Source organism: Marmota marmota, unplaced genomic scaffold, assembly GCF_001458135.2.
Source record: "Marmota marmota marmota unplaced genomic scaffold, marMar, whole genome shotgun sequence".
NCBI classification, from domain to species: Eukaryota; Metazoa; Chordata; class Mammalia; order Rodentia; family Sciuridae; genus Marmota; species Marmota marmota.
In genome coordinates, this window is record NW_026000240.1 from 5,278,165 (window position 1) to 5,292,314 (window position 14,150).

Consider the following 14,150-nt stretch of genomic DNA (forward strand, 5'->3'; position numbering starts at 1 on the left):
AGCAAGACTCCACCCCTAAAACCTTATCCCTGCCTTTCACATACCCCCTTAAATAAACAACCAGAGCCATTTTTTAAGCTGTTCTCTTCCAGCTCCTGTGTGGACTGAAAGATCCTATCAGGCGCTCTGCTTTGAAAATCTATTCTCTGCCTCTTATTTCTTCACTAATTACTCCAGAATTTATTTTCTCAGGTGGCTTATTCCCCCTTGAGCAGGAAACATTACCCTGGCGAGGTGCTGGCCTCCTTGCGACACTTCAAGATACTCAAATCCTCGGATGCTCAAGTCTCTTACTAAAAAGGGAGCAGCATTTGCATGGAGCCTAAACAGATTCTGCCACATGCTTTAAATCATCTCTACGTTAATATGCAATACAAGGTAAATGCCATATAAACAGTTGTGATGCTGTATTGTTTAGGGAATAATGACAAGGAAAAAAAGTGTGTACATGTTCAGTAGAGAGGCAATCTCTTTCCATATTTCAACCCACAGTTGACTGAATCTATGGATGCAGAAACACACATTGGTCTGACGCCACTGTGTAGGGAGACAAGTCAGAGCTTTTGACAACCAGTGTGCCTGAAGAGAGCCTCAGCCAGGATGGTGGGCAGGGGCAAGAAGAGGGACGTGAGAGAAGAGATGTTTGATGAGGCTACAACATAGGACAAGCTCGTGCAGAAGACTGGGAGACTCAGAAGGGGACCTGAAGGAAAGCTGGCAATAGATGCTGAGGTGTATTTTAGATATCCTGCATTTGGGACCCAGGAGGAAAAAATCTGAACTGATGTCAAGCAAGCTGTCACATGTGGTACTGGAGCTTAGGGGAAGGACTTGGGCTCACCAGAGCTACATTTTGCTGAAGCTATGGACAGAGATAATTACTGAGGAACAGACCATAGTGACAAGGAAAGCATGGTGCCAAAGGCCCATGTTCCATATGCCAAAAAAGAGAAAGCAGAGTCTTCGAGCACCCCCACCCAGTGAGTGGGAGGAACAGGTTCAGGCCAGTGGGTGGAGGGTCAGTCCTCTTTATCTACCACATGCTCCATAGGCCACAGAGCTGTTCCTACACATGTGGACCTCACAACAACCTAGCGAAAGGGCAGGGTTGGCATTTATCAGCCCCATTTCACAGATGGGGCAATAGGGGCTCCAAGGCAGAGGAGCTTGCCCAAGATCTCCCAGCTGGTTGGCAAAAGCCAGCACAAGCGTCTGATCTACACAAATCTGTCACCAGGACTGCTCCCTTTCCCAGTGTTTGCACCCAGGCTGGTCCACTGTGGCCAAGGTGAACAAGAGACCAGGCAAAGCTCTGAGGCTCAGCGTGGACATGGATAATGGTAAGGCTGGGGAGAGGAGGCAGACAGGAATGGGGCTCGTTCTGATGGCTGCCGAGACAGGGAGCAGCTCAGCCGGGGACAAGGATGTCAATTAGCAAGCAGTGGGGAGGACAGATGCAATGACTCACCAGACATCAGTGACAGCCAAAAAGAGGCAGATCTGAATCTGGAAATGGCAAAGGCCGCTCATCCCTGACCTGGCCTGGCTTCCTTCTTATGACATCACCACATTGGATACCTCCCAAGAAACCTGTAGAGGAGGAAGAATTCTGACCTTTGCCACAAACGCAGCCAGCCAAAAAGGGCTCAAAGATGATGAAGACGAAGAGAAGACAGGAAGCTCGAAGCTGGCTGGGTTTCAGTGGTGCGAAGGGGCGAGTGTTTGATTCCTGGGGAATAGCAGCCCATCTGCGAGCCAGGCTGGGCTGCACGTGTGAAGACAGAAAGCAATCAACACCTCTGGTCGCCAGTGCCTCCAGCCCTGGGGAGCTGCCGCTTTACCATGAGTCCTGGCCCCCAGAAGCCTCCTAAAGCAAGTGGTACCCATGGTGGCCAGGGGCCTTCCCCTTTTATGTATCTGGGAAGGGTTAGAAAAAATTTTCCTAAAAATCTAAAGGAAAAATGGAACAAAATAAACCTCAAGCAATAATACACAAACAAGGTAACCTGAGTTCACAACACAGATGCCTTGAGCACAGGCAACCAAGCCCTGGCCACTGCTGGCTTCAAACAAGCCTCCTGACTCCTGCAACATCATCCAGCGACCTTGAAGGGGCACCTTTACACCTCTAGACTGAGGCCCAGGCATGACAGCAGCTCCTCTGAGCACAAGTACTCTTCAGAACCAACCTTGCAAAAGAGGTTGGTGTGAACCCGGGTCCCAGTCCCAAGAACTTCCTTTCCCCATGTCCCTGTCATAAAATACTAAAGATCTGGATTCCCTTAAGAGAGGAGAACGGGGCTGGAGTACAGCTTGGTGGTAGAATGCTAGCCTGGCATGCACCAGGATCCGGGTTCAAGCTTTAGCCCACAATACAAAACAAAATGCCGGAAGCCAGACATCACTGTACATAAAGAGCTTAAAATAAAAATACCCGTGAGTGATAAACCACACCTTTGTTCCTCCATCAGATGTCCTGGGTACCTCCCATGAACATGGCCCTGTGCTATGTACTGAAGAAGGAGACGTGACTCAAACCCAGCTCCTACACCCAGGAAGGTCACATGTCATAATTAGTATCCCAAAGTGAAGAGTGTGACATGGAACAAAAGCTAGGACGGATGCACCTGGCCGAGCCCATTAGATGAGTTCTATGGTGGCAGGGGAAGAGGCCCAGAGGAAGACTGAGTTTGGCAGCAGATGCAGCACCGACTAAGGATGGTCCGTAAGTGGCACGTGATTGGCATCAAGTCCTCTTCTGCTTTGACGGGGCTGGCTGGGATAATTCACGATCTGATTTGGGGCTGGAGCTATTTATCCAGAGTGGCCAGGCGCGGCCACTCTGAGCCTGCTCTGTGCTTCTATTCCAGCCCGCATGTCCCCGACCTCTTTTTGGCCACTGGGTTCCTCAGACCTCTTTAGAGCCCACCCCACAGAGTTTGGAAGTCAAGCCGAGCAGTTTTCTGCACAGGCAGGGAGAACACAGTGGGTAATTAAGTCTTTTCTCCAGGCTAAATAATCTTAAAATATGGTATCTATTGAGACACCAAAAATGTGCAGTGGAATTTCCCCAGAGTGATGTGCCTGCCCCAAGGCCAAACATCTCCAGGCAAGCTTCTAAAAATTCATTAGTGAGAAGCAAGCAGGACCCTGGTGTTGCCCCAAAAATGAGGTCAAAAGAGAAAGCACTGGTTCTCTGCAAGTCAGTTTTGCAGTTGGCTAGTGGCCATCCCCACATCCAGATGCTGTCACTTAGATTTCACAAGTTCCCTTGGAGTTAATCACCACTTCATTTGATCCCTAAGGATCATGATGCAATTTCAAGACCTCAGATCTCTCTAAATGGGACTTGGGCCAGCCCCACTGAGATGGCCTCTGACCCCCTTCCACGAAAGGTGTATGGATCTTTTCATGCTCCAAGAGGAGCCAGTCTGTTGCCACCAAAAGAAAGCACGCTACTCAGGGTAAGTATAAAAATAAATAGACATCTATCAAAAATAATTAGAGGCAAAATTTCATATCCAAGTCCACTGCAATCATTATTCACAACAGCCCAGAGCTGGAAGCAACCCAAATGTCCATTAACGTGAATGGATAAAGACGAATGAATCAAGAAAGTGTGGTACATATAAACAGTGGAATATTCTTTAGCCTTAAAAAAGGAAATCCCGTCACCTGCTACAACCTGGATGAACCTTGGTGATATTATGCTATGCAAAATAAGCTAGTCACAAAAGGACAAATATTTTATGACCATTCATATGAGGGATCTAAAATAGTCAAAGTCGTTGAAAATAAAAAAAAAAAAAAGTAGAAAGGTTTTTATAAGGCTGGAGGTGGGGAGGGAAGGGGAATTCATGATCCATGGACAAAGAGTTCAGTTTTGCAAGATGAAAAACTTCTGGATATCTGCTTCACAATGATGTAAATATACTTAACATTACTTAACTCTATACTTAAAAATGGCTTAGTTGTCAGTGAAATAGTGCTCGTCACAGTAAAATAAATAAATAAATAATTGGGCACATAGCACAGAAGAAAAAGCCTGGCAGAGACAGGACAGCAGGGAGCACCCAGTGATTGATCCTTAGCCCTCCTGGGTGAGGTCTAAACTTCATTCTGTCTCATGAACACCTGGCCTTCTCTGTACCATCCTGGTTGCTCTGACTTCTCTGACGCCTCAATGGCTCCTCTTCCTGTCCCCTAAAGATGGGCATCTCCAGTGCACACCTATATTCAACCACTTCCCGCCCTCCCTCCTTCAGGAATCGCCTGCGTGCTGGGTTCCTAGCTCCCCTTCTGGGCTTGCCTCTTTCTGCTCTGCTTTCTGAGGTTCTTCTCATCACACTGGAACACAAAGCCAGGCAGGGATGGTGGAGGGGAGTGGGCCAAGGCACGGCCACTCTGAGCCTGCTCTGTGCTTCTATTCCACCCCGCATGTCCCCGACCTCTTTTTGGCCACTGGGTTCCTCAGACCTCTTTAGAGCCCACCCCAACAATTCTGGTCCCCTGCTGTTCTGCCCTTGACATCTGGCCTCTCGGCATTACCACAGGTGTGGCTTGCTGGTTTCTTTACTATTTCATCACCAGCCTTTGACGGGTGCCAAACTCCAGGTCCCAGCAATTCTGTTGAGCTATTTCTCAACCTTCACAGAGAACAGATCTCTGAGACACATGCAAAGCTTTGTTTTAGAAGCCACCTGGGTGGCAGGGTCAGTACCCCCTCATCATTTCAACATCTGCCCTCCCTCCGCACCCTGCCCCTGTGAAGCCTGAGAGCCACCCAGCTCTGCTGGCCCATGGCGCCTCACTTACGAAGTGGCCTCGCAGCTGGGTCGCAGCCTTCTGGAAATGCGGCATTATCCTCTTGCACATGCTGCACCCTGGTCACAGATGGGAGAAAAAGCAACCCTGGTTATTGCGGGGACTCTGAACTCTGCCCTCCTCCCCTCAGGCTGTCCTCTACCCCATGAAGTACAGCGCTGTCCTGGGCCCTGGGAACGCAAAAGGAACAGGGGAAAGAGGCCTCAGGCCCTCAGAGAGCTTACAGTCTCAGTGGCACAAAACGGGCAGTGCCCAGAACGCCCTCTATGATGTCAGACTGAATAAGCAAATCTGCCATGAGTGGAGGGGAGCACAGCCGGGAGCACAGCTCCTCGTGGCTGGTGAGCACAAGAGGAATTCAGGGAACCAGGAGAGGTGTCCCGAGAGCAATCTCCTCCTGCACAGTGAAAAGCGGCCCCTCACCACCCAGCAAGGGACTATAAACATACTGGAGGCAGAAGCCACTAAGAAGGAAAAATCTTGTGACCATAAAATGACTTTTGGGATTTTCATGGCTCTTTTCCCTTCCATTAACAGGGATAATTAAGCAATGACCAGGGCAGGCCAAGCGTGAACAGCACTGGCTCCGGCCTGCAGGAAGAGCTCCAGGCTGACTCGGGACATGGCGCTAATCTTCCCTCGACTTGCTCAAGCCGTAACCAAGTCATCTCCTCTCTCTGGGCTGTTTCTTCTTGTGGCAAAAGATATTAGGCCAGATGACCTCAAGCCCCTCCCGGTTCTGACACCAGAGGATCATGTGACACTTTGGCTCAGCCCTCTCTGGGATTTCTGGGGTCCACATGGATACCTTCCTCTCCTGAGGTGGTAATGTCCCCAGTCTTGGGGGACTCCAGGTCAGGCTGGCCAGATCCCCAAGATCTGCTACGACCTCAGAAAGATCTTGATTTAAGCCCAAACACGGGACACTACATTTCTGCACTGATCGCAATGGACATGAAAAGCAGTTTCCTCAGCCACCAGGAATTCTGACATGCCAGGCTGTCATCCTTTCTGACAGTTGCTGTGCTGCAAAACAGGCTTTCAGACGCATCTGTAGGCCACAGAAACCAAAGCTCCCTGGGACCACCCATCAGGCTGGTTCTCATCTCCACTCGGCAGGGCTGGGCCAGGGCCCACGTGGCAGCAGCCTGAAAAACTCTAATCTATGTCCAGCTAGCACCCTGGCAGGCTGTGAACACAGTAATCCAGATCAGAGGGGTCTCCTGCCTTCGGGGCCAGGCACAGACACTACAGAACCGGGAGGAGGTGCAGTTCCTCCTGTACCACCTGAACCTTCCCAGCACCAAGTCTCCTGGGCAAGATACAGGTACAGGAGATTCTGACACGAAACATCAAAATGCCCCACAGCCCCTCCCCACATTCCTGCCTGACAGGTTTGTAGGTACACACATACACACACACACCCCACGCACACAGGAAGTGGCTAGAGCCTGGCCCTTGGCATGAGTCACTGAGGCCCCTGAGAGGAGACACGTCGGCCTCCTACTTCATGGTGGAAAAACCCTTCAATAGGAGAAAAAGGATGCCACTCCACTCCCAGGAGGGAAACAAAGGGTGCACAAGCTGCCTTCCTCTCATTCTCGGCCTCTGTGCTCAGTGACTTGAGTGTGACACCCGCTGGGCCAATCATCCATCAGGAGTTAACTGCTCACCTGTCTCTACACTGTGGTCTCTCTTCCAGCTCTACCCAGTTGCAGCCTATAGCAACATTACCTTTTCTGTTCCCCAAACAGGTGATATGCCATCCAGCTGTCCCCAAGGGCAGAGGCCAGCAATTCTGGGTGAAGTTATTGGAAGGAAGAGGAGAGGAAAGAATAATATAGGAAGCTGCAGGCCAAGCCAGTTTCCAATTTAACTTTACCAAAAATAGAGCTGGTAGTATGATTCCTATCTGAGTTTATCTTTCAGTGGATTCAACTGGGAGACAGGGGAAAAGGTAAGACTAATTATCATTCTCAAAGCCCAAAAGTCAGAGCAGACAGCCCTTTTATTTTCTCATTAATTCAGTGAACAAACATTTACTGAATAAGCAGGTCCTGGGGACCCAGATTCCTTGTCACAATGAAAGACTCCTGCTGCCTCTGGGTTCATTCACTCCACATGCGATCAGAGGCTCTGAATCCTAACAGACATCCCAGGCTGGGAATTGCTTTGTATCCAGGAGTAAGCTAAATTATGAGGCTAGGCTGTGAAGGCTGGATTGGACTAGTGTAATAAAAGCACAAGTTTATTTCATTAAAAACACATATAACAAAAGAAGTCCCAGGGTCCCTGGGACCTTGGAGGCCATGCAATCTGATCCTCGACCAAAAGTTAACTTAGCAACTCAGTTTTCTCTCCCTCCCCCACCACTAATATGCTCTGTGACACTTAGAAGTTCCTAACTTCCCCCGCTCCAACTTTCTATTATATAAAGATAATCACTGTGCTCACATCTCTGCCATGATGAATAGGAGAGGCACACTGCAAGGCAGCCTGGAGAGGGGGTGGGGCCAGACAAGCATCAGATGCAAACTGCTAGTGAACCGTTACTTCAAAATGATTAATGTCACTCCACAAAAACCTGCATGGTTGTGCCATAATCCTGCCTTGTGACATACACTGCCTATGGACGCACACCCTGATTTATTTCACCAACATGTTGAGTCCTGAAGGGTTCTAAGGTAAACCAAAGGAGGCCCCACCCCTCCAGGGTCTGTGGAGGCAGGGTGACCCTTGAAGTAATTCACAGCTGGGCAGTTAATAAGATCTCTCCAAGCCGGGCATGGTGGTGCATGCCTGTAATCCAAGAAACTTGGGAGGCTGAGGCAGGAGGATTATGGATTCAAATCCAGCCTCAGCGATTTAGTGAGGCCCTAAGCAACTCAGTGAGACCCTGTCTCTAATAAAATATAAAAAGGGGATGAAGGATATGGCCTGGTGGTTAAGCACCCCTGGGGTTCAATCCCTGGTACCAAAAAAAAAAAAAAAATCCCTCTGAGGAGAAAACAAAGTAAAACCAACTAGTGAACATTAATAAGGAGAATGAGCCAAGGTTAAAGGCTTTCTGGGCAGAACAGGGTCTGCAGGTGAATGCCAAGGCCCCGTCACACGGGCAGGAACGCCCTTGGGCCTGGGAAAGTCTGGAGAGGAGGTCTGGGCTGGGGAGAGGCTGTTGTCACGACAAGCCAGGCAGTGTCACCGTAAACCCCATGGTGGAGCATCTAGACAGGGTTCTCACCACCATCACTGGCACAGAGGGGAAAACTCAGGGAAGAAGTCAGGCAGGAGGAACCGAGATGAGCTTCTGAGAGTCAACTGAAGGGCTGGGGATGTAGCTCAGTGACAGGGTGTTTGTATGTGAGGCTTGTATGTATGTATGGATTTGAGCTGCAGCATCACAAAAAAAGACAGAAAATGAAAAAATAAAATAAAATTAAAAAGGGAGTGGTGGTGGTAAACAGAAGCCTGGTACCATAGCCTGTGCCATACACACGCAGGTATACCCACCTCCCTCCACCAGACACCCTCCTCTCTCTCCAGCCTTCAGGCAGACAGTGACACCTCTGGCTTCCTGAAGGGCATGTGAAGTCCCCAGAGTCTAAGTCCAAAGGGCCTTACCAGGCTTTTATTCAGATTTCACTCTGGGTTGGGACCCCTGGGACTGCAGGAATGGCCCTGCAGTTGAGAGCGTCTGTCACAACCACTCAATCTGCTGTTATTGCTCAAAAGCAGCCACACACACACACCACAAAAAAAAAAAAAAAAATTGTGACAAAGTATAAGAAGGGCTGTGTTCAATAAACTTACTTACAAACATTGTGGCCAGCCATCGGCCACAGTTTGCTGATCCTTTATTATAGACTCATGATGCAGTAGGTATACCCAATAATTTTGTAATAAAACAGAAAAGAGTGTATACTACATCTGGTAGAGCAGCTGGCAAGTGTTAAGGGTAAGTAGTGGTAGTGCAGGTAGTAATCCTAATGGTTTGGTGAAACTTATTTACATATAACATTATATTTAACAGTACTGGGTTGCAATATAAAATAGTTTTAATTCTGTGAAATGCAGTCAAAAAGTTTGAAAGACACTGCTCTAACTCAACCCCTTCTCTTATAGATGTGGAAACTGAGACCCAGAGAGATGAAGAACTTGGCCAAGCTCATCCATCTGGCTGTTAGCATAGCTGGAATTAGATCTTGGGTCTTCTGGTTGTCATTTCAATGAACCGTCTGCCATTCCACACGGCTTATGGGCTCATATAAAGATGAAGCCCAATTCTGGGGCCAATTTTCTCTCTGCTTTTGGTTCCCCCACCTCTCCCAAAAGGATGCAGGAGGCAGAGCTGAAGGAGTTACAGCCTCAGAGACAGGCCAGGCTCCAGATGGTAAGAAGCAGTGTCCCTGTGGGTCTGTGGGGGGCAGAGGAGCGCAGGAAGGTGAAGCCAACTCCCCTGTTGTGCCGGGCGGAGCTCTAGGTGAAGAGGACAGAAGGCTGCCAATTCTAGTGCAGACAACACCAACGTGGACAACAGGAGAAAGAGCCAGTGAAAGGCCAAGAGAAAGGCAGAGGTGCAGGTGGACCAACAGACAAGAGAGACCAGGGCTGGCTCCCAGTTGCCCCCAGGAACCCCAGCCACCCGCCACACTCAGAGACTGAGAGACAGACTCTGGTCCAAAGAACAGTTCACTCACAGGGGGCATAAAACATCATGAGCAGAGGCTTCTCTTCCTTCTTCAGGAGTCGTCTGAAGTCCTGAGGCACAAAGAGAGACAACACTGGCAGGTCACATACAATGCCCAACAGGATGCCACCTCCCCCTGCCCCTGCCCAGCAGGAGGTCAACATCAGAAGTCACACCAACACAGCCTTAGCACATCAGGAGCTGGAAGAATCTCAGAGTGGATCTATTCTAGACCATTCTTACATATCATAGAGGGGGAAACTGAGTCCCTAAGGAGACTCGAGGGCCACTGGTGCAGAAGCAGGCTACTGGCTTTACTTTTGGCTCCATCTGAACAATAAAAGATGGCAAGGAGTTATTTTTGTCCCAAGTCTGTTGAAATGGTGGCCCCTTCATGTGACTTTGGGAGTGGTTTTTGTGGTAGCGAAGGTAGCTGTTTTCTTGTTTGTCCCACTTGGCCAGATGAGGATCTGCTGGCTGTGGTCACGGGGTCAACCCACGTCCACTCATCTCTTCCCCAGCTCCACCTGTGTTCCACTGAACTCACAGTGGGGAGGGGGGGTGCGTAAGGATGAGGCCTGCCCCACCCTCCATGAGGTTACAGCCTAAAGGCTTCATTCTTATTTGCAAAATCCTTAGATCAGAGCTTGGCACATTATTAAGCAATATATAATGATTTGTTAAATAAACACAATAAATGTAAAAAGACAAATGGTCACAACAATGCTAATGGGAAGACATAAGTGTCAGCAGGATAGAGGCTGTTCTTCCAACAAGAGCCAAAGATGGATGAGAAAAAGCGGGTCCATCAAGGGCGGAGAAGCAAGGAGACATGGCATTATTTTGATGAAAATGAGCTCCTCTAACCAGTTTTCACTAAAGAAAATTAGAGGTTTTCTTCTTCTGAATAATAAAATAAGAGAAAAACTCAAAATGCAGCTTCTGGCAGCAACAAGGCATTAGGTAAATAAATGATGGCACACTCCACACAATGGAACACCACCACAGCATTACGAAGGGCGATGAGAAACACTTAAAGCCATGATAAGATGTGCATGTTACATTAAGCAGGGAGGGGGAGCCAGTTACAAAACGTCACTAAAATGTACCGACACTTTTGTGAGTAAAAATATTTATGTATGCATTACATTAAAAGCCTGGAAGGCTTACAAAACATATCAGCAGTGGAAATCTCTCAATGAAAAGGTATGGGATGATTTGTGGGTTTTTAAGGCTTACGTTATATTTCCCTATTTTCAACAACAAATGTGTGTTACTTAAAAATTTGCTGATAGATTAAAAAAAAAAGATTGCAATTTTTTGGTGAGGTTCTCAATAAATCCTGAAAAAGCTTATTTTTATTTACATAACTAGAGGATTTAGACTGGTTCTCAAGCAGGATTAGTGACCAAGTGACTACCAAAACAACCAGAAAGGGTCTCTAAATGATCATGCTATTTATTTGGAAGTATACAGGGAGCACTGGAAGATTGAACAGGCCAGCATGGTGGCCAGGGGCAAGTGAAAAGGGGATGGGATAAAGGGGAATTTTTAAGGGTAAAATGAAGAGGATGACATAAGTTATTTTGAAATAATATCCTTGGCCACAAAGACCAATAACAAGGGTGCCATCAGTCCAAGGGTTGACCAGTCACTGGGTAGATGTCTATGCAGAAGTATTACAGGTATAAAGCTGCAGGACCTTGTGCAAGGATGTGGTTCTGATGTAATCTTTTGCACCAGTTCCTGTTGTCAGGCATAAATGCATATAAGAACCTCTCCTTCCTAACTTCACGGCTTTATTTATTTTATTATTATTTTGTTGTTGTTAGGGCTTCACATGTATGACTCCATTTTGATTCTGACAAATTTCACACGATATATTTGACCCTAACTAGGGATGACAGATACAAACACTTTAAAAATTACCTCTGGGATCTCTGGAGAGAAAACCCGGTAAAAGATGTGAGAAGAAAAGGTTTTATTGAGCCTGCAGCAATTTGGTTTCATATATTGAGAAGTAATAAATATTACATGCAAAGGATGCTTAATTGCTTTCACCAAGTATAGAATTCTAAGCCTACAAATTCAATCAGTAATTCAAACCTGAAATTGAACTTATAGTTATTTTATGTGGGGATTCTAGAAGCAGAAAAACAGCTACACCTTGCATTTCTGCATGAGAGAAAAGAGCACAAAGAATATCAACAAGATTACTGACAGGGGTGAAGAAAATACTTCTGCTTAATATTCCTGCAGCTATGGAAGAACAATCTTAGGAAGTTCAGGACATGACATTTGTGATAGGAAGGTGCCAAGCAATTGCTTTCCAGAGAAACTAAAAATATTTATCATCTCAGGAGCAACAATCAGTTTGGGCACTTTGTTTTTTCCTATTCTGGGTACCATGCCACCCTCTTCTGACACTTGCCCCACTCCCCTCTCACATATGCCATGTCTTAAAAAAGACTACTTTCTAGCTGGCCTATACTGGCACTTCTATCCCAGGGAATGTTGATGCCCAGCCCCTTAAACCAAATCACCACAAACTGACCTCTTTGGGTTGCCCACAAGATCATGTGACCCTCCTCTGGAAAGTAAGGTACCATTTCCTTTTGTGGTAGGGAGTGTTAAGAGCAGAGTCGGGGTTGTGGCTCAGTGGTAGAGTGCTTGTCCAGCTAGTGTGAGGCTTTGGGTTCGATCCTCAACACCACATAAAAATAAATAAACAAAATGAAGGTATTGTGTCCAACTACTTCTAAAAAATAAATATTAAAAAAAAAAAAAAGAGAGAGAGTAGAGTGGACCTTACTCCCAGCTACTCAGGAGGCTAAGGCAGAAGGATCGCTGGAGCCCACAAGTTTGAAGGCAGCCTGAGTAGCACAGCAAGACCCCGTTCTCAAAAAATGAATAAATAAAGACTGTGGGTTCTAAATCTCCATGTTATATGACATTGGATAGTTGGTATAATTCACCTCCAAAACTTTGGGCCAAAATAAATATTTCCTTCTTAAAAAAAAAAAAAACTCAATAATTTTAAGTGAAAAGGGAGATAAGGCAGAATAAGATTAAAATATGTTTTATTTTACCACAATAAGAACAAGCATTCTCTCTCCATCTACATGATGCCGCACAGACCACGTGAAACTTAACAGAGAGGTCCTTGCCCAGCCCCATGGGAAGGCACAGCTAAGCCAACAGGGCACTGATACAAACAGGTGAGTGTGGATAGAATGCACACTCAGGCCAGGGGAGGGGCAGCCTGGAGCTAGGGCAGCTGGACCTGAGCTAGGAAAGGAGGCAGACTGTAAGCTAGGCCTGCCCTTCTAGCCCTCAATGAATCAGTTCTGGAAACTGAAGTTTAAGAGGATAAATAACGTGTTCAAAGTTATATGATGACTCAGAATTGTAGAGACCTAACCCATGTCTTTGGTAATTCAACCTAAATCAGATTATTTATTCTCATATTATTCTTTAAAAGAGAAAAACAATCCACTTTAAAAAACAAGTCAAAAAATGCAAAACCAAGCCCAGCAACATCTAGATGATATAACAAGAGGATATGTATTCATTCATTTAATTATTTTTATGAGCTGTTAACAATCAGACCCTGAGCCTCCCAGGCTAGGCAAGCACTCTATCACTCAGCTACACACCCATTAGGGGGATATTTGAAATAATATTCTTGAAAAGAAAATAAAACATGTTAAAATAAATTAAATAAGGTGTTGAAAGATGGAGAAAGTCCTCAGGCAGTCAACCTGTAACTTGTTGATTATATCACAAAGCTGAGAAGGGGAATCGAACATTAGGGTCCTGGTCCAGTTCCCCTTTCTCAGCTCCTCGGCTCAGCTCCTTTGGAGGCCAGGTACCGGGGAAACTGCACCAAATCAGAACTGAAGCAGAATAGATTACCTTTTCACTATCAATGTGAACAACATCTTTGGCTCCAGGATCTTCCTCCCACAATGGAGGCCCTTTTGGATCCTTCAGAAAGGCCACTATGGACTGAGGAGAACAAAGAGAAAAAAATGTGTTTTAGCCAGGAAAAGAGGGAGGTGGGGAAATAGGGAACTGCCCTGTTTCCCTGCCTGGAGTCCCAGGTACATGCAGTGCAGAGCTTGGGACTGTATGTGGCATATGCATGAAAGGTGAGCTATTTCCTTTGTCTGCTGACATCATTGCTAAGTACCCCCAAATGCTAAGTGCCCCTAAACACCTCCATCACTCCCACCAGGCTTTGTCAAGCACATGACACCTTCCTGTTCAGCTGATCCATACTTAATTATGCATTTTCATGGAAAAAAATAGAAATTTCAGACAATGAACCGACTTATTCAAACCAGAGACACACTAGTGTTTCTACTAAATCTTACCTCCTTCAAGAAGCCTTTCCAATTAACTGAATAAAGGTCTCTAGCCTTGTCCCAAGTAGATATTTCTGCAGTCACTTAAACCATCAATCCCATAAGCAAATAAACACATTTACTTATTACCTGCTTGCTATTTCTAAATTGGTTGTGGAATAGGTTGGATCCTGACTATCCTCTGCTGAGTCGATCAATGGTCCCAGCCTGGGAAGCCCTCAGGGCAGGGTGCTTATCAATATGGCCAGAAGCCCTGCTATATTTCTCTCCCT

At 46.6% G+C, this 14,150-nt stretch overlaps 1 protein-coding gene across 3 annotated transcripts in view; it reads right to left on the reverse strand.

The window, feature by feature from the left end:
* The window catches only part of Pdia5 (protein disulfide isomerase family A member 5), a 90,519-nt gene that overhangs the window by 37,563 nt on the left and 38,806 nt on the right, over positions 1-14,150 (reverse strand). For all 3 annotated transcript variants that reach the window (XM_015486860.2, XM_015486861.2, XM_015486862.2), the window contains exons 6-8: positions 13,427-13,519; positions 9,522-9,582; positions 4,816-4,883 (exon numbers count right to left, since the gene is read on the reverse strand). In XM_015486860.2, the coding sequence (XP_015342346.1) occupies positions 4,816-4,883; positions 9,522-9,582; positions 13,427-13,519 (222 nt within the window). The remainder of the gene's footprint in view (positions 1-4,815; positions 4,884-9,521; positions 9,583-13,426; positions 13,520-14,150) is intronic.